Source organism: Cajanus cajan, chromosome 11 (genome assembly GCF_000230855.2).
Source record: "Cajanus cajan strain Asha chromosome 11, NIPB_CcT2T_4, whole genome shotgun sequence".
NCBI lineage: Eukaryota > Viridiplantae > Streptophyta > Magnoliopsida > Fabales > Fabaceae > Cajanus > Cajanus cajan.
The window spans coordinates 28,670,049-28,694,187 of record NC_138527.1 but is presented as its reverse complement, the minus strand read 5'-3'; the positions used below and the strand labels follow the sequence as shown (position 1 = coordinate 28,694,187).

The 24,139-nt window shown below is 29.2% G+C and overlaps 2 protein-coding genes across 5 annotated transcripts; one reads left to right on the top strand and one right to left on the bottom strand.

Moving 5' to 3' along the window:
* Nucleotides 1-5,043: 5,043 nt before the first annotated feature.
* On the top strand, nt 5,044-9,423 carry LOC109816236 (uncharacterized). 2 transcript variants are annotated; one of them, XM_020381159.3, is made up of 5 exons: nt 5,044-5,235; nt 5,416-5,541; nt 5,756-5,844; nt 6,296-6,448; nt 9,058-9,423. In XM_020381159.3, the coding sequence occupies exons 2-5, from the start codon at nt 5,436-5,438 to the stop codon at nt 9,211-9,213; spliced, it is 504 nt and encodes a 167-aa protein (XP_020236748.1). In that variant the 5' UTR covers nt 5,044-5,235; nt 5,416-5,435; the 3' UTR covers nt 9,214-9,423. The 2 variants fall into 2 exon arrangements, with proteins under 2 accessions (XP_020236748.1, XP_020236746.1); XM_020381157.3 differs by having other exon boundaries at nt 5,046-5,274.
* A 2,341-nt stretch (nt 9,424-11,764) lies between these two features.
* GALT1 (galactosyltransferase1) lies at nt 11,765-17,517 on the bottom strand. Of its 3 annotated transcripts, none has more exons than XM_020381143.3 (8): nt 17,334-17,517; nt 14,988-16,096; nt 14,363-14,592; nt 13,982-14,263; nt 13,509-13,637; nt 13,262-13,408; nt 12,401-12,508; nt 11,765-12,268 (listed from the first exon to the last, which is right to left on the bottom strand). In XM_020381143.3, exons 2-8 carry the CDS (start codon nt 15,754-15,756, stop codon nt 12,053-12,055), a joined length of 1,881 nt encoding a protein of 626 aa, XP_020236732.1. In that variant the 5' UTR covers nt 15,757-16,096; nt 17,334-17,517; the 3' UTR covers nt 11,765-12,052. The 3 variants fall into 3 exon arrangements, with proteins under 3 accessions (XP_020236732.1, XP_020236730.1, XP_020236731.1); XM_020381141.3 differs by having other exon boundaries at nt 13,262-13,438; nt 17,334-17,516; XM_020381142.3 differs by lacking the exon at nt 17,334-17,517 and adding an exon at nt 17,135-17,327 and having other exon boundaries at nt 13,262-13,438.
* Nucleotides 17,518-24,139: the final 6,622 nt, after the last annotated feature.

The following is a 24,139-nucleotide window of genomic DNA, read 5'->3' as shown; positions in this document are numbered from 1 at the left end:
CATATAAAATCTAGTTTTGTCTAGAAGTTACTGTAATTAGGTAGACTAAATCGTTTAAAATAAAAATGCCATATGTCATAAGTAAAACAAATTTTGGAGAAAAAATCATTGTCAAGATCTCTGTGGAGGCTGCCAACAAATTATCCCATAGTTGTAAAATACAAATTGTACAGAAGTTGTCATTTGTTAATTATCTATATTTGTCGGAGTTTTCTATAACTGTCATTAAAAATATTTAAGCCATTTTGATGGTGCAAGCAATAATATTTATTGATTTAATTATGAAAAATGGGCGGTGGGGATTTATGATAGTTGATTTAATTATAAAAAATGTGTGGTAGAGATTTATGATAGGAACTTATAAGAAAGAGTTTATAGTGTAAGAGTTGTTGAAACTAACTTGAAAATAGTTTAAATTTTAATTTGATAATTTATTTGTTGAATTTCATTTATAGATTAAATATGTTAAATTTGAATTAAGATTGAGTTTGATAAATAAAAAAAATAGTCGAAGTTGAATCGTGTAGAATTCGATTTATTTAATTTATAAATTGATTCGATATATAAATATATAATTTATATATATAATTTTTTATTTTAGTATTAATTTATTAAAGTTTAAAGAACATTTAAAATGTAGTTATAAGTTAATAATAATAAAATAAATAAATATTTTAGAATTTTACGATTATGAATTGAGTTTTGTATTATTTTGTATAACGTGAAGTAGGTTTAATTTATATAGATTTTAATTATAATCATATTATTTTTATAGTTGTACTTATTATTACAAAATTAATAAAATAAAGTTATATCTTATTTTTTTAAAAAAATAAACATTATTTTATTAAAAATCTATTATTAAATTAAAATTTTAAAATACATAAAATTCAAAAATATTGATTATTGAGTCTTAATTTAAATGATTCAAACTAATAAACTAAATCAAGTTGTTAAAAAACTTGAATTGAATCAAGTTCAAACTGAAAAAAAAAAAAAAAGTTAAGATCGAACTTGAATCAAATTAAAAATTTGTTAAATTTCATAAGAGTATATCTTGTGAAGTTTTCAATTATCTTAATTATAATTTTTGGTTTCTTAATTTTACAATTTTGTTTTTTTAATTTAATTCATTTTATTTTAATTATGTAATTCTAGCTTATTTGTTGATTTAACATTTAATATTTGTATCTATTTTTTGGTCAATTATTATTTTAATATTAATGAAAATTGGTATTGAAAATATGAGTCTGACTTTCTGAATCTTGAGACATTTTATAACCACTAAACATAGAGGTCCGGTAATTTTAATTGACACTTACTATATATTATTACATCATTTTTTTAAAATGTTAAAATAAATAAATAAATTAAAATTATATAATTAAAATATAACAAGACTATGTTTAAAAAAAATAAGAAAAAAAATGTACAAACTTAATAAAACAAGAGAACTAAAAATACAGTAACACTTTTATAATTTACTTTATTTTAATATTTTTTTCGACATTGTTCAATTTGTAATATTTCCCAAGCATGCTCACAAGCACAACAATAACTCAAGTTCAAAAACATAGATCGAGTAAAGTGTGTTACGGTGTAGAAGTAGCTAAATTAATTGTCCATTGGTAGAAAACTGAAATTCATTACAATATATAGTAGTAAAATAGTAAACAATTAAAATTTAATTTATTTAAAATCTTATTTTAAATTTTGCAATGTTAGATATGTGGCTAATTTATTGGCTTGCTAATCTACCTTTAAGTGATACAAACCAAAATATTTAATCTATTTTTATTTGACAAGTCAGTCTATTTTAGCCCATTTTTAACGAGGTCTAAATAAGTTAAATTAGTCTCTTAATCTTATAATCGTGTTAATTTTAAAATTAGTGTAAAACAAAAACATCATACATTTCCTTTTTAATGAGACAGTAAACTAAAAAAATTAAAATCACAACAAAATTCAATGTATTATCATTTTTTTCTAATTTATCACAAACATATGTATGTATCTTGCATATAATTATTATACATTTGTTTTTTTTTTTATTTTTTAACATTTATTAAATATAATAATTTAATATAATTTTGATCTTTTTAAAATACAATATGTACATTTCTTTACCCGTATTGGTATTGAGTGTTAATGTTTTTGGAGATTTTTTTTTTTTAAAAAAATATTTTAAAGACTTTTTCTTCCATGGAAACATTCTTAATTTTTTTCAGCTTCTTATTTATTTCAGTTTGTATTTGTCATATGTTTTTAAATCAAATTTAATTATTTAAAAATAAATTTCAAAAATACTGATCATAATATAAATTAATTTTTATAAATATAAAACATAATTTATAGATTTAAAATATTTATTTATATAAATTTAAAATTAATACAAAATTTATATATTAAAATATATAATATTTATTTATATATTACAATTTATTATAAAATTTATTAATATATAATAAATATTTAGTCTGTAGAATAAAAAAAACTAAAATATTAATTCAAACATAAAAACTGGCAACCAATCCAGATATGCTTCATTGAGTGGGTTCCATTTTATGTATAATTGTACAAGTTTTTTTTCTTCTCTTCATATTATAGTTTAAAAATAATTGATTTTTTTAGAAGCAAATTAAATTTCAAGTAATTTAAAAGAGAGAAATACAAGCTTAAATTAGTTAAAGTACTCATTATTTAGTTTAATTATTTTAGTTAATCTTGCACGTAATTAAATTCTTTATTCACTCCAACTTGTAAGTCTGCCATTTTATTTTTCTTTTCTATACAAATTAGATTTTGCGAGAAACATATATTTTAGTTTTAGAAATTTAGGGGGTGTATTGGTTTAGGATTACGTAGGATTTTAAAAGACTTTTTTTGAGTAAAAAAATTCATTAGTATTCAATCAGGATTTTATGTCACTTAAAAACAATCCAGTGGTATTCAATTTGGATTTTGAAGATTTTTTAAAGAGTCCATTAAAATCCATTAGTATTCATTTGAGATTTTTTACAACTTAAAAACAATCTATTGGTATTCAAAAATATAAGGATTTTAAAGGATTGTTGTGTGAGAGGGATTCTGAAGGACTTTCTAGTGTTATTTATAAATACCAAATTCATAAAACAATCCATCCAAACCCATCGGATTTTGAAGAATTATTTGAAGTGACTTTTCAAGAATTTTCAAGTAAGTTTTTCATCTTTTTTTTTTCTATGCTCCTATCTTCTCCATTTTTTCTCTGTTAATAATATTGCATTATTGTTCATTGCTCATATATAATATTGTAGTACTGTTCTCATCTCATTCCCCTATTTTGTGAAACTTCGATATGTAAATGATAGTGTCATTGACTTGCTCTGTTTTTCTGTTCGTTCTCTTTAATTGACTTGCTTTATTTTATTCTATGTAGTTGAATTTGTTCCTTTATATAACACAAAAAATGTTTGAAATTTCAATTTTTAAGTGGTAATTTTTTTTATAACACACGTCAAGAAAAGAAAAAGGTGAAAGATGAAATTGATATCATAATCTCTACATATATAAGATGAATTTGTTAGGGTTTCTATGAGTAGAATGAGATGAAAATAGATCTTGGTTGGGGGAAGAACCCTCTCAGCATAAAAACTGCGATCTCTCTCCTTCCCTTAAGATTGTTATTCTTATCCCTCCTCTTTTTATGACTCAACAATTATTTTATTTTTTTCTATGAATTTTTCTTTTTATTCTTATATTCTGAAATTAAGACTTTTTATATTAAAAAAAAATTAACATAAAACATTGCAGTATCTAATTTTTTAGGATTTAGGATTTATGCCTTCATTAGCTTATTTTTTAAAAAGAGAAATATTGTTAAAATATTTGTTAAAATAATTTACATTTATAAATATCGTTAAAAATTATCATATAATATATAACTAAAATAATATATATATATATATATATATTCTCCATATTTAAATTCTTATTCTTTAAATAATAATAATTATCCTCTCAAAAAAAATTATTATTATAATTATTATTATTATACTAATATTATATATATTGGATATGTAATTAGGTAAATATTTTTTTGGTGGATTGTGGATTTCCTAATCGATGCCAATTTTTAGCTCCATTTCGAGGTGTAAGATATCATCTACAAGATTTTGCAGGTCAAGGTAATGACCCTGAAAATGAGAAAGAATTGTTCAATCTTCATCATGCGTCTTTAAGGAATGTGATCGAGAGAATATTTGATATTTTTAAATCAAGGTTCATAATTTTTAAGTCAGCACCTCCATTTTTATTTAAGACACAAGTAGAACTTGTGTTAGTATGTGCGCACTACATAACTTTCTACGTAAAGAATATTGTTCTGATGAATTTCCAATTGAAGCGGTGAATGAACCTTCATCTTCAACGCTACCAGTTAATGAAAATCATACTTTTGAGCCTATTATTCAAACCCAGGAGCAAGAACGAAAAGACGTTAATGCTTGGAGGACTAGTATAACTATAGATATGTGGGTGAATACTATTTAAAAGGATAGGATATTATGGAGAATTATTATTATTTATCTAGACATTATTATTTTTTATTATTTTTATCTTTGACTTTTTTTAAATTTGAATGTATGAATTTTTTTTTTGAAATCTTATCAAATGTCAAAAATCCAAGAAAATTTTACAAAATCCCACAAAATCTATTAAAATCCTGATTTAAAAGTCTTGCAGAATCCATTAAAATCCTGATTTTAAGAGTCGTAGAATCCTGCAAAATCTTAAAAGTCATGAAAATTCTACAAAGTCTTTTGAAATCTGCAGGATTTTTTTTTTAACTAAAAAAGTCATTTAAAATCCTAATTCAATACATCCCCTTTACTTTTTCTGCTGTAATGAAATATTAGTAATTTAAATTGTAGGTAATCAAATTTCAGAAAATTCTCAAATCTAGATCTAAAGGTTTGGTTTTATTATATATTATTATTTTTATTTTTTTTTCAAACTTATTTTTATTGAGATTTTCATGTGATATGGCAAATGAAGGGTTAAGTCATCACTTACGATTACATGTGGCATACCAATTATCATCATGCCATAAGTCATAAAGGAAGCAGCACATGTGATTCGGGGAACAAGACAAGCATGAATTATTCATATTCATGCTTCTTATTTCACTTTTAGGAATACGATCATTCTGCCATTTGAAGACCCATTTGAAATTACAAAAATAATATTAATGCTAACGTAATCTGGTCATCAATTGCCATTTTTAATTCAACATAGGTCACTGCTTCCTTCACTGCCTAACCAATTTGAACAAGGCTGCAGCTTTTATGAACCTGCGCATTAACTGTTTGTTAAAATTCCTGTTAGGAACTCATTTTTGCATATGTATTTGTAACACGAGTTTTGGTGTTTTTGCAGTTCACACGGTGCTTTGAGTTATGCACAATATGGCTTCAGTGAATGCTCCAACGCTACAGTTTAAGAATTCTGCTCTCTTTGGAATTCATCCAAAATCGTTTATATGCTTTGAGACACAAAATAGTAGTAAGTTCAGCAAAAAATTAGTCTGACACATTTTGTGCTTGAGATTTTTGTTGTGTTTGAGATTTTGGTCTCACTTATAATATGTTCACATGTAAGACAATTGACTTTATAACGGGGATGCCAGTAATATGCTCAGAATTAGTCACAATGTTTGTACATGGATATGATGTTATATGTGACTTTTGATATTGATTACCTTTGAATGTTCCTACAGGTATAACTAAGAAACCTTTGGTGATTGAAGCCAGAGCAAATACTAGAACAGAAAGTGCAAAAATTCGGAACAGAAGGATGCAGAAAAAGGTATGTCTTTGTTATATCTTTTCACCTTTTGTATTATGTCTATTTGAAGCCAAATCTCTTTATATTTTGCATGATTAAGGTGTTGTGCAGACACATTTTACATTCCATAGGGAATACGTGTTGTCATGCCATTTACCTTATTCCATGTAATCATTAGTAAAACATGTCATGTCATCCCATTTTTTCCCTGATAGCTACGGCAGATTCAGTAAATTCTTTTTGTGAATTGTCTCTTTTCCTAATTCCTAGAGTCCCTTAAAATATAGAGATACATATCGTAATGTTTTACTTGAATCTTATAACAGGAGATAGGCTGTTGCAACATTGATAAAAGAAACTTGAACTATGATTTTGAGTTCCTTCAGTTGTATGGTTCTCCACTATTAACTGCCAAGTACCAAGTTTCTCTCCATCAGCTACTAATACCATGGATGATTTCATCTTTTTTCAGTATAATGGAACAGCTACACAGCCAAGGCTTTCAGTATTTTGCTCAGATAAGCAATTATATGCAATGCTAGTAGATGACAAAAATAAAAAGTGTTTGTTCTACGGAAGCACATTGCAGAAATCTATCCGAGAAGATCCTCCTTGTAGCACTCTTGTAAGTAGTCCACCTCTTCTCACCGACAAACATTGCATGAGACATGAGTAATGACCCACCATGACCTTACACTTAACGATTCACAACTAGTTGTAAAAATATCAACTAAATCTAAAATTATTATTCTAAACATATTTGGGAAAAAATACTATAATATATACATGTAAGAATTTTCAACAAAATAGAATTTTATACAAGTATATAAATATATACAATGATCTAAATAATAAATAATAATCCTAATAGTTAGTCCAACCTACTAAATACAACCACAAATAGCTACATAGAGGTAACTCCATAATCAACAACTCCACCAATAGATATGGCCTCCAAAGATCTCCAACCATAATTTATCCTTATTTTACTCTCATATTAAATATGGTCATTGCAATTCAATCACATAAACTATATAAAGATAAGTTAAAGTTCAAAAAATTTACATAAACAACTCAACATTCTACAACACAATATTAATTTACAACCTTTCAACAAAATAAAGCATGTTTTTCAACTTAAACCACTCAACATCACATCTCATCACAAGTCAATCATCAAATGTGAACAACATAATTCAACCAACACATCATATGCACAATATAGTAATTATATGTGTCGTCACGTATTTTCAACTATGAGATATCCTACAATATAGGTGATCAATTTAAGTGGCTTGATCCTATAAAACTAATAACTCGATCTTTTTAATCTAGTTAGATTAACAACCAATTGGGATATCAATCCCTGACAACATGATTTCATGAATGTTGTCACTTAAACTAGGAAGTCTAATATTACTATCAAGGTAAAACAACTTGGGTGTGAGCTTACTATAACATTAACTAGCATAACTAAGTCATATATGAAATTAGCCCACCAACTACCCTTCTAATACTACACCCTTCTAATACTTAGTTAGGGATTTTAATCTCGGACCTTGTACCTTATTCTAATTTGGTTGCTTTATACATGTATGTCTCAATCTTGTTCACACATAAATTAACATTGGTCGCTTATAGTCGATATGTCTCGACTTGGCCCACATAACGCATCAACTAAGGTTTTAGAAGAGACTCAACTATCTACCTTAAGGGTCAACTTTCCAAGAAGATTTTTAACAAATTGGACTCTCGAAGCACCTCAACACAATACCCTCATAATAGGATATACAACTTTAAAACAATTTCTCCTCTAATCTTAGGTCGATCAACACAGTACAACATTAATGGCAAAGCAATCTCAACACAGTTACTCAATTCAACATCATGCAACTCAACATATCTTTCAAACCATTCAACTAAACAACATATAATAGAACCAACTATGCTATACATGTTCACCAACTTCATAAAATAACAAGTTAAAAAAATACAATCTGCGCCCGACGCTATTCAACCTGCATCTAGTGCCATATGAGGCAGAGATTCTCTACCTCGCCTACGCCCAATGCCATTCAACTGGTGCCTAGTGTGGATTAGATAGAGACCCTTGGGACCTCACACTTGGCGTGGCAAAAGTTCACGGCCAGCTCCAACCAAGTAGAGGGCCTCGAGTCGATCCACACCCAATGTCACTCCATTGGTGTTTGACATGATTCGAACCCAAACGATTCTCTTTCCTCACACCTGATGCCACTCCTTTAGCACCCAACGTCAATCCAAGTAGAGTCAATTTTCTCACCTCACTTAGTATTATTCAAACCATGCTCAATGTCAATTCAACTCAAGACAATTTTCTCTCTTTATGCCCGATGCTACCAATCATGCATTCAACGTGAGTTAGAAAGAGTGTCATTAATTGAACTGCACCCAATGCTATGAAGAAGCGTCCGACGTGACGGTGAGTTTTGCATTTGCAAACTCACGGGCTGAACCCACTTGAAAACCAACAAATCTCAAGCATGCAAAGCATCAAACAACATATATACAACTCCAATAATTCATATTCAACAAGAAATCCAACACGCAACTAGAGATCACCACAAATCATCAACTTTTCTCAACACATTCAAAATACCAAAACTTAACAAACTCAATTATTCAATCTGAATCCAACGAATAAAATAACACTTCATTCATACATTGAAACTCAACACTTGATAACAATTTCAATTCTAACTTATCTTATCTCAAAGTCTCCAAATCCGAGAGAAAAGAGGAAGAAGAAGATGAATGAGTTCTGCACAACTTGAAGACTCCAAACCTCCGAGTTTCGAGAAAATTCCACACCAACAACAATCCTCAGGTCTACTGCTTTGGATCACCACTCAAACAAGGTCCTCTAAATCTCTTGGGAAACAAGGGAGAAGTAGTTTAGAAATCTCCAAAGTCTCTCTCATTACTCTCTCTCTCTAGGTTTTCAGATAAATGAACTTATAAAACTTAATTTTCAAAATGAACCTTATATATCTTTACCTTTCGGATCAAACTAAACCTCTGTCCAAAGAAATTTTCAACAACCCAATGCGAAATTCAACACAATTAATAACAATTAAATTAAAGTGTTTAGTGTTACAACATGGAATGGATCGTTTTCTGTTTCCTATGTTTTTTTGGGGTCTCATTATGCTTTTGCTTTGGATTTTGTTATGCTTTGGCATGTCATGATTCTAGGAAGCTGCTCAACGTGTTGGGGAGGCACTTGTCAAAGCTTGTGTTGATCTCAATATAAATGAAATATCATCCTATGATCGCAATGGCGTCCGTCGTGGAGAAAGGCTACAAGCCTTTGAGATTGCCATTTCAAGTTATGGATTCTTGCCAAGATAGTTTTGTAGCTGATATTGCTGCCCTTTTGTGAAACACTTGATTATAAAGAACTCCTATGTTGAAGTTGATCTTGTTAGGTTAGGACATGATCACTTTTCTAGAAACTAGAATATTGGGTGGCGATCTCGCGTGGTTGATCATTATTGTAAGATAAACTTTGAAACGTCTGACATTCTTCATGACAAAATAATATACTTATTTGAATCCTAATGTATACCTGTCATAAGGAATAGTTGCTTGTTCTACATCAATGATTTACGAAAGAATTAAATGTTCCTAATCTATGAAATTTTTGTCAATTTTCACTTTTTATTACTTGAACAAACTTTATATAGTTTTAGTTCCTAATTTTTTTTTATGAACAAAAAAATCTTAAAGTCAAAGACAAAAATTTAGAGCTATCAAAGTAAACTTTAACCGGTGGACCAATCGGACTAACCTTAAAAACAAGTTGGGTCAAGTCAAAAAAGTCAAGAACTTCATAATTGGCTGAAAAATTCAACTCAAATCACTCGGGGTAAACTCGTGATGGGTCGAACTACTCACCTAACCTATTTACACCTCTCATTAGTCCAACTCATCAATGACTCACTTAACCATTTATTGATATATATATATATATATCATTTTAACAAGATGTTATTTTCTTTATAGATAAATATAAAGTTGATGTTAAACATGAAATTGCTAAAAATTTATCTATTCAAGTCTTTAATGAAGTTTAATATTAATGGATAGTCATCCCAATGACAAGAATTTTTGTTTTTGATTATTTAAAGTTGTGCACTTTTTTAATTAAATTTAATGTTATATACATGGTGGTTAATTTGATAATTTTTATTTTATATAGGAGGATATTTTAGATTGAATTTTATTTTAAGTTAGAATTTTTTAAAAATAAATAAATAAAATAGGTGGATTGGTGGGTTAGACTGAACTGGAAAATTTTAGACATTAATGCAAGTAGAGCAAGCCGAGTCAACTCACTTATAAAGTGGGTTGATATGAGTCAGGCCAAATAGGTCAAACTAGCCTGTTTTTTATAGACCTATCAAAAATGTTAATAGAATGAAAAATTCAAAAACTAAAAGTGTTGGTCAATAAAAGTTTGAGGATTAAAATTAATAATAAAATTTTTTTCCAAGGAGTAAAAATAAAAATTGACAAAAATTCAAGGAGAAAAAAATTCAATTGTGAGAATTTATTTGTAAAACATTCAATGTGGAACTTAAATGATAAGAAATGCTTCAAAGTGATACAATATTTATTGTATTAAACAATAAAATTAATAATAAATAAATAGTTGGTTTAATTTGAATTTCAAAAGTAAATACAACACCCGATCAACATTAAATTTCAATTGATTTGGTTCAAGTTCAATTCAAGCGGTGAAAAAATCCAAACAAATTCATTGAATTTGTGTTGTTTGTTAGGGAGTTTTAATACCGGAGAGCACAACAATGGATAGTAAATAAATCATATAAGTAAGTTTGAAACTATAACATAACATAAAACTTTAAGACATTAGGTAGGTGAATCTTTCTTTCTTATATATTATACTCAACATGTCCAACTTTAACTAATGTGGGACTTACAACACTTGGCCTAGCTACTTGCATCACCATTAGTACACAATGGATGTCCCATCTTGCTAATTTCACATATGAATTTGACATCATAATGTAATCTAAAACCTTAAAGTATTAAATAGATGAATTTTTCTCATTTATATACTATTCAACAAGTCAAACTTAAAACAATATGAGACTTACTTTATACTTGAACTCCAACATTATTGACTCAAATCGATGAACACCCTTAAAAATAAGAGTTAAAATGAAATATATTATTGTAACAAATTAACATATAATATTTTTTTATGAATAAACATTAATTTAAATTTACGTAACAAATTATCAAATAATTTTCTAACTTTATAAAAACTTATACTTAATAATTTTAATAAAAAAATAATTCAATAATTAAATTGTTAAAATTTAATTTATAATAAATTATTGAGTGAACTAACTATAATTGTGATATTTGAGAGACTCAAATTGTGTAATTTAAATTTAAGAGATTAAAATTACATAACTACAATAATTGACAATTAAAATTACTCAATTAAACTTTTGATAATTAAAATTACATAATTACAATACTTGATAGATCAAAAATAAAATTAAGCCTAAAAATTACAATTATTATCAAGAGAGAGACCAAGACACTTCTACCTCAATTCTATCTCTCTCTACGTATATATATATATATATATATATATATATATATATATATATATATATATATATATATATGTAGAGAATTATTATATAATTGAATAAAAAAAGAAAAAAAAGTTCAACAAAATATAGACACAAAAGGGGTTATTTAAAAAAGTATTCCGTTTATTAATAGTTATATATTAAAATTTTAACAATTTATAATCAATGTTATTCATAAAAGAATTACAAATACTGTTTATTATATTATATATTAAATATTTTTATATTGCAAAATAATTGTTATGCGTGAGAGAAACTAAAGTAGGAGATAAAAATAAAAAAATTTGGGGTCTTTCTATAATGATGCGTTCTGAATCAAAAAATTGATCAGGTGACATAAAATCTGATAACCTAATTCTGATTGGCGGCTCTATACAAATCTCTCACACACCCTCTCTAGGCAGAACAAATCATCAGATTTACTTAAAAACGAATATGCTCCACTATTAACTACTCTAATAATTTCTGACTAAGCTAACTATTCTAGTCATTATACAAGCTCCCCAACCATACAAAAGGGGGATTTTTTCAGAAGTTGTAACCTGGTCAATGAGTAATCATTTCCTATCACCACAGCATTTTGCACCTTTTCCTTCCTCAAGTTTCTGCCACAAACAGAGCATCTCCCTGGGGCCTTGGTAATGAGCAACCACATAACCATCCTTACAACCCTCAACATTCACTCTCGGCTCATTTGAATACCGAACTTCTAGACCTTCCTTCTTCATGTCTGCGATCCAGATTCCCATTGCAACGTCTTCTAATTTAAACATCTGTCAGAGTTTAAATTCATTATTCAGTGTTCAAACATGTCAACAATGCTTTTGTTTATACAAAACAGACAAGTTTCACGCACTTGCAACTATACAAACAGTTTTCAACAAGTAACGGATTTTGCTATTTACCTTCAAATGGTTCTCTCTGAATTTCTTGGACAACGTCCTTGCTATATCTTGTGAGACCACATAGCCGGGACCATGTGCCCAAGGAGGATAAGTTCCCTCGCTCCATTCCTTTAAGGTAAGCAAGCAATTAGGTAATCGTATGTTAGTTGTTCAACGTAGGTAGACAAGAAAAACACGAGGACAAAAAAAATGGAAGCACCCAAAAGTTGAAGTATAGCAACTAGCAAGCAGCAATTCAGTCCTGTTTTAAGTTGGTCCATTTATAATTGAGTTTATGATAGTGTAACTTGAACAAGTGGGAACTGATATAAAGGTAATTTATCCATGTCCTGTTGACGAAGAATCAAGTTTCAATCCAACCACGGGAAATTATCATCCTTATAAATAGAGCACAAACAGGATCATTTTATAAAAACCACTTAGATATTTTTATAAAGTGAATCAGTTTAATTTTAAAAATTGGTGGGATTTTTTTCTCAAATTAGTTGAGTTCGATATTGTTTGATTATCCACTTTATACTCATATGATTTGATTTTTGAAAAAAGCCAAACCAACCCAAAAAAAGTGATTCACTTAATCGAACTTTTTTTATAAAGTGGCTCGGTTCAATTTTTTCTAAAATCAATTTGATTTTTATAATCCAGTACAGCTCAATTTTGGATTATAGTTCAATTCAGTTGAGTTTTTTTTCAACCCCTAAGCACACACTTGCAAGACTCGCTAACAGAGTTGCATATCACATAAGCTAATAATAACCATTTTTAAAATTATATGTAATAAAATTTTAATGAGAAACTAATAACACAGACAACACATGGAGCAGTAGATATAAAATTCTTCAATGAGAAAAATATCCCTACCTCTGGGCTGATGTACCATTTGCTATCTGTACTACGGTGAGGTCGGGAATCTGAGTTGATGAGTCCAAATAGTAACCCATGATCGACATTGATCTTATGCAAAGAATGTAGCACTTCATCTACCCGGACAAATGCATCATCATCTGTCTTCATGACAAACTTAGCTGAAACTTGTGTCTGTTGAAGAGATCATTTCAATGAGACATAGGAAGGATGCTCCCTATCGAAGGAAGAGACAAAACATTACCCCAAAAATGCAGATTGCTAAAGTTTTCCAAGTGATGAGGCTGTAGTAATCAACAAATGGCATTAGCTGCACGTCTCCATAAGTTTGTGCTTCTCTCCACAACTCTTCATTAACTATAGGGCTTTTATGCTGCATCCGCTCAAACAAAAGACCAAAACTCAGTAAAAGTCTACACGTAAGACCATATTTACAGGGAATTTCTAAAAGTAGCAAAATATCAAGCCCAGCTTGATCTTTATCAGAATGAAAACGCTATGATACTACGGTAGTGCAAAGATACTGAAAACAAATGCTCCAATAGAAGAAAATATTTAAGCAACTTTCACTACAAAATGAGATAAGTTGGAAGACCTCCCAAGTCCCAATTTATAAAAAGACTGAGAAATATAATTTTATATAATGATTTGGTGACGTGATTTTTCCCCAATAACTAATATTTAGAATCATGTGAGAAAATCGCAAACAATACCCACCAAACCAACAAAGAAGCGCACAGCTGTTTTATTTGATCGAACTGCATTATACTGCATCCAGGTTCTTCTAACAGCCATCCGACGCTTAAAATTGTTGGCAGTAGAGAAAACACCGATAAAGAGATCCAATGGGCTCTGTTCAGATATAGGACTTGATTTCAATGATTCTAGATCAATAATATGATCTGAATCCTCTGATGTGGGCAGACCACTGGCAAGAATAGATATTAATTTGAGGTCCCCTGAGATTTTTATTTCACTGACAAGCCATGGCTCCAAAGTCTGACATGTAACCAGTTGAATGAGTCAACATAATAAAACATAAAAGTATTCAAAATTTCAATGTTAAAAATAAAAAATAAAAAACGAGAAAGAAAGTACTTCACGGAAAGCGAATGAAGTTATGTGCTTTCCATCAACTGTCATCTGGATTCCCTCAGATCCCACTCTAAGAGTTGCTACAAATGGGTAACCTTGCTTAAAAGGAAAATATTTCCTATTTATTGATTGTTCTTCAGCTGTTGAAGATTGCCTTGAACTGTGGGAATGCATGCCGGCCGAGTGGCTAATGTTCTTTCCCACAATCTTATTACACTGCTCCAAATCATCAACTGATAAAAGAAGCAGCAATAATAAACAAAGGACATCCAGTAGTTATACAAAAACAGGTAGTAATGGAACTCTGCACAACTTCTGGAGCAGGAAAAACCACACAGATAATGCTTTGGCAGTACAATTTAATTGGAAAGAAGAACAGGACAAGATATAAAACATTTTTACAAACAATTGAGTTTCATGTGGATATGATTCAATTCTATTGTATCTATTTTCCAACATCAATAGAATATGAAAACTAAGCAAAAAAAATTGAGTATCTTCGATTTGAGAATTCCATATTGCCAACTCTAGTATACAAACACACTTTAGCAGTGAGAGAAACTTCCATTTCAATTATGAACACAAATTTCTATAGGTGTTGAACTAAAAAATGAGAATAGTGTTTCACCTTTCTCAACCTTTTCAGGAGTAGGGGATGGACAACGATCCTCTTCACCCCAATCATGAGCTATAGTCCAGGTGTTTTGGACAATTACGGGATCTTCAGTGATTTTATCCCCATGAAGGCGAACATTATAGTGTAAAATAATTGGAGGATCAGGCTCCCCAGGAAGTGGTTCTCCAGTCAAGTCAATTCGAAAATTACCTAGAAGACCATTTGGAATTCCAATTATAGAGATGGAAGAACCTTGTGTCAGGCCACATGGTACTTGCATTTTGTAACTACTATTACCAAGTTCAGTGGAATTCATTTTATTAAGAAAATGGGGACACTGCTTCTCTTTAGTTCTTGAACTATCATTTGCATGACCTTGTTTTTGCTCTTCAATTGAGGAAATAAGGCTATTCCATGCACTGGCAGCCTCCTTGATAGCTTCTGCCGCATTGGGTAAACCCTGAGTATGATCAATTAAGTGGTTCAATTGTTTCCATGTCTGCAGAGCTTGTTGCTCTTCTTTGGAAAAGTTGTTCCCAGCAAATAGGCTAGATACTAAAATATCAGAAGAAATAACTTGAGAACGATCATCTGGATTTTGAATAGCAGGCGGAACTGTGGGATTTATCCACTTAAGAGGATTAGTACCATTAACAACAGCAGCAGGTATAGTCAGATAACCTTCAACAATAGGATTTTTCATGACCCCATATCGCAGGATCATAAGCATAAACAACATAAACAGTGAGGCAACCAGAACTCCTCCATACAACTTTTTCATTTTGATGATCTATGAACAAAGCAATAGTCCTGATTCTTCACTGCACTAGATCATAGGGATGCCCAACTACTACCAAATTGATCATTATCTTTCATACATGTAGAAGAAAATAAGGGATGCAGAATTGCAGATAGTATAAGTTCTTCTTATCAGATTCAAAGAAACACCTGTAGGAAAACTTTTACTGATTATATGCACAAGAATCACTTCTTTCTTTTAGTCCTGATATGTAACTGATAATCAGAGTTCAATGAAAACTATCAGCCCTTGGAAGCTTGTGATTAAAGCTGAGATATCCCCCATGAAAATTATTTGGAAAGCATTAGCTAACATGCTGGACCTGTAGTCAGAACAAAACAAAATTATTCTTTTAAATACTGTGCATAAAACAACTCAACCACAATGTTCTGGAATGATTAATATAAACCAAAGCAAACATGTGATTTGTTCTCACTCAAAGAAAATTAACACCTATTTTCTAGGAAACTAACTTACAATAGAAGGCAAACACCACACACAGGTGCTGTAATAGATTTTAAAAAAATCTATCTAATCCGTAACGTTTCTAGAGAGAATATGGAGTACATATAATATCAGTTATATCAAGTTCAACAATAATAAGTGGATTCAAACATCATCTCAATAACAGTTGGAGTTTTACACCCCCACTAAGTAATACGGATCATGGTCAATTTTCTTTGCAACACAAACTTCAGATTTATCACGGCTTCACGTATTCCATCGCTAGTATCACCTAGAGAAAATATTTTCCATGAACCCTATCATCATATAATTGAGGAAAAATTGCTTCAACTTCAAATAAAGTATTGTAGCACCTAACAGGTTTTCATTGGTCAATGCCCTCACAAGGCAAATCAACCACCATCAGGCCAACATAACATTACAACATTCGTTATTATAAAAAGTAGGTCCATTTGCACTATATTTGACTCCATAAATTATAATCAAGATGAAACAATAAAAAATAATAATAATACGCATAACTATTTTTCAACAGTTTAATTAACATGGAGAAAATAAAAATTCAATTGAACACAAACGATGCGTTACTTTGAATTAAATTAAATAACCAAAAATCCGGCTGCTCAATTATTATAAATTTAAACGCGGATCATACTCCATCCTACTCCATCCGCCGTTTCGCTTTACATTAATAACAACCAAATCTGCTTAAATAATTAAACAAAAAAATATAAATAAATAAAAAAAAAGAAAATCATATTTCATAAATTGAGTTTCAACCACCAGTAGGTGTTGTCCAAAAAAGAAAAAATCAAGCATCATTTCCGAAATTGCAAAGAACAAAACTAACACTAAACAAAAATAAACCGTTAATCAATTTTGGAAAGAAGTTCACATGCTAGAATCCGAGTGCAAAGCAAGCAGAGACAGAATCAAACAGATCCAGCGGCATGAACCAGAATCTCGAACAGAAAAAAGCAAAAACAGAAAGAATCAACGCGAACAAGTGCGAGGAGCGAGGGAAAAGCAAGGAGAGTAGCAATGTTGAAGAGCGAGGAGCGACGGTGATGGAGCGAGAGAGCATCGGTTTTTACCTGACGAGATTTTCTCGGGAAAATGACGGAAAATATAGAGAGGGAAAGAAAGAGAAAACAAATATAGAGAGATGATTTTTTTTGCTAAAGCGTGTGCGCGTTATCTTCTCTGTTGCAAAGTGAAGTTTCGTTGTTGATTGAGTAGTCTTCGTTTTTGCAAGGTTCCTTCTTCGAGTTCAACTTAATAGTACAAAGATTCAAAGAGGTTGACAGAAAATTAAAATATTACAAAATAAATAAAAGGAAAATAAATTCAAAAAAAAAAAAAAAGTAAAAAAACACGGAGACATTTTGCTAGCATGCGTAAAGGGTGAATATGTAAATATACATTCATGTCTACATTAGTTTCATTTAAATATATTCTCTGGTAATGGAAGTATTATCAATTACTAACAATAATATTCTCTTTTCATAAACTTTGTTCATTTTTGGAATACTTTTAAACTTGCTTAAATACTCTAATCAAAATATGTTGGATAAGTATTAATTGTTTTCTTGGAATATTTTTAACTTATTTTACTACGGAAATTAAATATTTAAAGAAATCATAAAATCTAAAATAGAATATAGTAAATGTAAGAAGTAACGTTAGAAAATAACATTTATTTTTGTAAGAATATAAAATTATTACTTTTTAAGATGAGGATAAAAAATATACAAAATTATGTATCATAAATTTTTTTATATTATTAATTAATAAAAATTAAGGTTAATATAATTTTTTAAAAATAACTATTATAAAAGTTAATATAAAAAATGACTTTTTTTTATTAAATAAAAATAAAAATTTAGTTATACTAAAATTGAGAAACATATATAACATGATTTCATGAAATAAATAATTTTGAAAATATTTTATTTATGACCTATATCAAAAGAATGCAAATAGGTCAGTTTGAAATATATAGATCGAATATATTTTATAAAATTAAAGTTTAAGTTTAATTTATTATCCATTATAAAAATAAATTATAAGTTTGATTTGACTTTTTCAAAAAATTTAACATAATTTATTAATTTATTTAAAAATTTATTTTACATTAACAACAATAAATAGATTAATTAACTTAATTTTAAATAAATCAATAAATATATTTTAAAATATATGTACAAGTTTTTTTAAAATTTGTGTGATAAAAAATAATTTATTTTATTATTATTAAAATTTAGAGTTTTTAAATTAAAAATAAAATAAATAATTAAAGTAAATTTTTTTTAAAAAGAACTAACATAAGTAAGATGTGAGACCCCATTTTCGCTTCCCCTTTTCTCTCCTTCACTTTCACTCTCACTCTCTTTGCCTCCATTCTCTCTTCTGAGTTTCCTTCCTTTCCTTGTTCTCTCTAGGTTCTGATTAAGAGTGCTGGAAGCTAGCTGAGGGTGTGGACTTCTCCTTCTCCGTCTCTCTTCTCCATTCGTTCTTCTCCTTCTCTTCCCGCTGTCCCGGAACTCAGAATCTCTTGACCGAAGTAAGGGAAGCTAGGTTTTTGCTGGATTGATTGGAAACGAGTTAGAAACTCATTAGTTGTTTGATGTTGGATGATTGAGGTGCTGAGTTGAAGAAATTTCATTTTCGGGGTTTTGGGTAAAAATTTGGGTTTTTCATGTTTTGATGGTTGCATGTGGGAAAAGCTGTGGGTTTTATGTTGGTTGATGAAAATGTGGCATTTTAGGTGGTTTGCATGTGGATTATCTGGTTGTTTGGGCAGGTATTGATGAAAATTTCCGAACTTGGAGGGTTGCTGCTTGGTATCATGTCGGGCGTGTGACCATCAAAAGGCTCTATTAGGCAAGCCCGCGGGGCGCAAGGTTGTGTGCGTCGGGCGAGTTAGAGAATGGGAGCCTCTGGATGGCCTACATCGGGCGTGGTTGGACCACGTTGGGCGTGATATCAGTAAGTAACTTAGCTTTCTCGGTTTCTGGTAATGCCGGGCGTGACTATGTCTCACCGGGCGTGGAGACTCCTTAGGAGTCTCTACCAGGGGTGGCGCCGGGCGCAATTGGTATTGCGCTGGGCGTGAGACCTTGGGAAGGTCTTTGCCTTCCCTGCACCGAGCACGGGTTTGGCACGTCGGGCGTGTGAAGCTCTTTGGGGTCTCTGCCTCCTAGCATGCCGGGCGCAATTGGAATTGTGCCGAGCGCGTTTGAGCGTTGGAGCTCTCTGGTTGGGCCACGCCGGGCGCAATCAGGAGTGCGTCGGGCGCGGATGTGTGTTTCCTTAGTATGCTGATATATGCTGATTTTAGCTGAAATTGATGAATATTGTTGAGCTGAGTGACGATATTGGTGTGCTATGAGATGTTTATGCTGAATTATGATGTTTAAGTTGTGCTATATAAAGTTGAGTTGTGTTGTATGTTGTTAATGTTGTTATGTTGTGCTATGTTGCATGTTGATATAAACTGTTGTAGGCCGTAAGACTGAGTTGTTGTAGGCCATAAGGCTGAGTTGTTGTAGGCTGTAAGGCCGAGCTGTTGTAGGAGATCTCCGAGCTGATATGCGTGACGAACCATTGTTTGTTTAATGCTGATTTTGGCTGAATGATGTGAGATGTATGTTGTGATGTGTTGTATGTTGATTCATGTTGAACTTAGTGATATGCTAATAGTTGTAGCTATTGATAATTTCTATGTATGTTTACATATGTTGATTCTTTTCACTAGCTTATCCTTGTTGTTTCCATGTGGTTTAGACTGCAATGATCATATTATGTATGGGAGCAGAACAGGGATAGGTTGGTGTCTTGAGGCAGGTCTGTGGCTGGCAGATGAAGTTGCTTTTGTTGTTTTTAGCCACCAGTTTGGCTATTTTGATGTATCTTGTACATTGAATTTTAAGCTCCAGGCTAGACTTTGTGTATATATTTAGCTGTTTATATATGCATACTCTTTTCTGCGTGGTGTTGTGTTGTCTACTCTGTGACGGCGAGGCGGGTCGTTACATGAGACAACATGTATAATCATGGACATTAATGTTCATTCACATGTGATGAAATAACATAATCTTAGAAAAGAAATTTTTTTAAAAATATTTCTTATATATCATTTAAAATATTCTAAATAATTAATCATGAAAATGAAAAAAAAAGAAAAAAAAAAGAACACATAAAAACATATCTATTAGATTTTTTGTTTTATATTTATTGATGTTGTATAAACAAGTAATAAAAAACATTTAAATATAACAAAAATGTCAAAAATATTAATAATTTAATTTTTTGTATTATGAATTTATTATTTATGTATATTGTTAACAAGGTAATATATATATTATTTCTTATTATATCATATATATATATATATATATATATATATAAATTGATTTATTAGGCATTTAGGTCTCAAAAAAATTTTATAAGTTTAAATCCATATTTTTTTAAATTAGTAGGTTATTTTTATACTAATAAACAAGTTCTTTAAATATATATATATATATATATATATATAACATTTTTGTTAAATATATTAAATTAAGTTAAAATTTAAATATACCAAATCATAAATCTTTATTTAAATCTGACATATTATCATTTTTATAAATATCAAATCAAAGAATTTTCTTTTAAAAAGTAATAATGATGTTAGGAATTTAAGAATAATAGTGTAAACTTTAAAATAAAACCACTCTTTTAAGATAAACTATGTTTTAATTTTAGCATAAAAATTTGTATATAGTTATTTAATTAATAAAGTCAACAAATTTATATTATACAATTTTTTGATATTAGTGTTAAAAAAACTTTTATAGTGTAAATACTTATGTTATTTATTCAACTTGTAATGTTTCTAAACTTTTCTCTTAATATAATTTTGTAACATTTTTTAAACTTGTAAATTATTATAAATGTAACGACCCGCCTGGTCGTCACACAGCAAAACATCACAACACCACACAAGAAAGAGCATGCATATATATATAAGCAGCTAAAATATATACATATGGTCTAGTCTGGGACTTAAAATCAAAATACAAAATACAGTCCAATTGCTACACTAAGTAGCTAAAACAGCAAAATATCAAAATACATCCATTGCATCTGTCAGCTACAGATCTGCCTCTATACACTAGCCTATCCCTGCTCTGCTCCCATACATAGTATGATCATTGCAGTCCAAACTACATGGAAACAACAAAGGGTAAACTAGTGAAAAGAATAAACTTATACTCATATAATTACAAGAATTATAATCAGCTACAGTTATCAGCATATCATCTAGTTCAGCAACATCAACATACAATACATTACAGCATACATCTCACATCATTCAGCAATAATAGCAATAAACAAACAATGCGTCGTCACGCATATCAGCTCAGAGATCTCCTACAACAACTCAGTCTTATGACCTACAACAGCTCAACCTTACGGTCTACAACAAATAAATCAATAAATTTTAGCGTAAAAATTTGTATATAGTTATTTAATTAATAAAGTCAACAAATTTATATTATACAGTTTTTTGATATTAGTGTTAAAAAAAATTTATAGTGTAAATACTTATGTTATTTATTCAACTTGTAATGTTTCTAAACTTTTCTCTTAATATAATTTTGTAACATTTTTTAAACTTGTAAATTATTTTAAATATATATAATTTGTAAATTTAATGTTAGTAATTTAATATATATTAGTAACATCTCATTACTACATTGATAAAAAAAGAAAAAAATGCATGTGAGAATACATGCAAATAGATATTTAATCACATGTAGTATAAAAAGTTCCATTTTATTTTTGTCCTTTCTCAGCTTAGATTATAACCTATTTTGTTTTTTATTTATTTAAAATTTACAATCAATTAAGTTTCTTTAATTTTTAAAATAAAAAAATTTATTACTAGTGTCATTTTTAATTTTAATAAAACCTTTAAATTTTTATTTTCTATTTAAAAGTGTAGTAAAATTTTGATAAAATTTGAAAGGAATTTAGTACCAAGAAAAGAAAGGCCCTTGTATCTCTTAATATTTTTTAAAATAAAAGAAAAGAAAAAAAAATGAAAGTTAAATAGAAGTGTAATGAGGTGTTAATTTATAGAATTGATTAAAAATTAAAATTTGCAAACAAATATGGATACTAAATCAAATTACTAATAATAAAAGTTACATATTAGAGTTAAAAAAGGAAAAGTTTGAAGAAAAAAAAATCTAAATTGAAATAAATGCTTTAGAGTTCAAACAATTAATAAATTTAATTTATAGATATTTTACATAAATAAATAAATAAACTAATTGAGGTGAAAGAAAATTCACCGCAAAACAAATTAGAGTGACTTTTGATGGTTAAGGAGAAAGTTTAAAACAAAATTACCTTATTAGTTTAAAAATCTATAAAAAAAATAATCAAAATCGGACATAACTCAAATCAAGGAATTAAAAAAGACAACCAATATATTATGTAATGAATAAATTAAAATAAAATAAATATTATATGGTAATAATAAATAAATAGTTTTCAAATATATATATATATATATATATATATATATATATATATATATGAAGAGAGTAAGGAAGGAATCAAATTTATTTCAAAAATATTTTTTAATAAATTTATTTCATTCAATAATTCATGATATTTGTTAAATTTCAATGATTCAGTCATTAAATTAAAATTTTTTAATGTTTAGATTAAATTCACAAACTTTAAAAAAATTAAAAATCATTTAGCAATTCATCACATTATTTATTTATAATATGATATTTAGAATATGTGTAAATGTCCATTGTTGGATAACACATGAAATTTCAAATCATGCTTGAACCTCGGGGGTTTTGTACTGTACCAATCTCTTGTTTGTCAATTGATCATCCACATTAACTACTAATTGTTAACCTAATTTAGATTTCCTACCTCGTGTGGTTGTGTAGAGGGATCGGTTTATATCATGTTTATAACTCATTCCATTTAAGGAAGGTAGAATTTATCCTACCAACCATAAAATCGTGCTTGATACTTACCATATATGCCAAAACTTGGGTTTATATGTAACGACCCTTTAGGTTACAACACTTAACTGTCTAGTTACCACCAAAGAAGATATAATACAACTAATTATCTGAATTACTATGCAAGTCATATGTAGATATAGGCATTATAACATATATGAGTAAGAATTTAGTCAACAATTAGAGCAATAAGAGTTATATACAAGTATATAAATATGTACAAAATCTAGATACTAAAATAATAATCCTAGTCACTAGTCAAACTCACTATAAGCAACTAGTCTAGATACACTAAAATAGCTCCAAAAGTCAACACCACCACCGATCCGATATGGCCTCAAACAAGCTCCATCTCCAATCTCATCCTTACTCTGCTCTCATATTAAGTATAATCATTGTAATCCAATTACATGGAAAACATATAAAAGTAAGCTACTATTCAAAAGAAATCAACATAATAAGTCTAGAAGTGAAACTACTAAATTATCAATATAAACAACTTAATATGCCTCAACATAGCATATACTTACAACTAATCAACACAATACAACATGATAATCATATAGGACAACACATCAATGCAAATCATCATAATTCAACATAACATGTGAACAACATAAATGTTAACACATCACATGCTCAACACATAATTCAATTTGAACAACATCATAACATGGAACATGCATCACACAACTCAACAAAAACATCGCATATGTGCAACAAATCAACTATATGCGTTGTCATGTATTTTGACTAGGAGATCTCCTACAACACAAATGAGCAGTCTAAGTGACTTGACACTATCAGACCAACAACGTGATATTTTAATATAGTTAGATTAGTAGCCAATTTGGATAGCA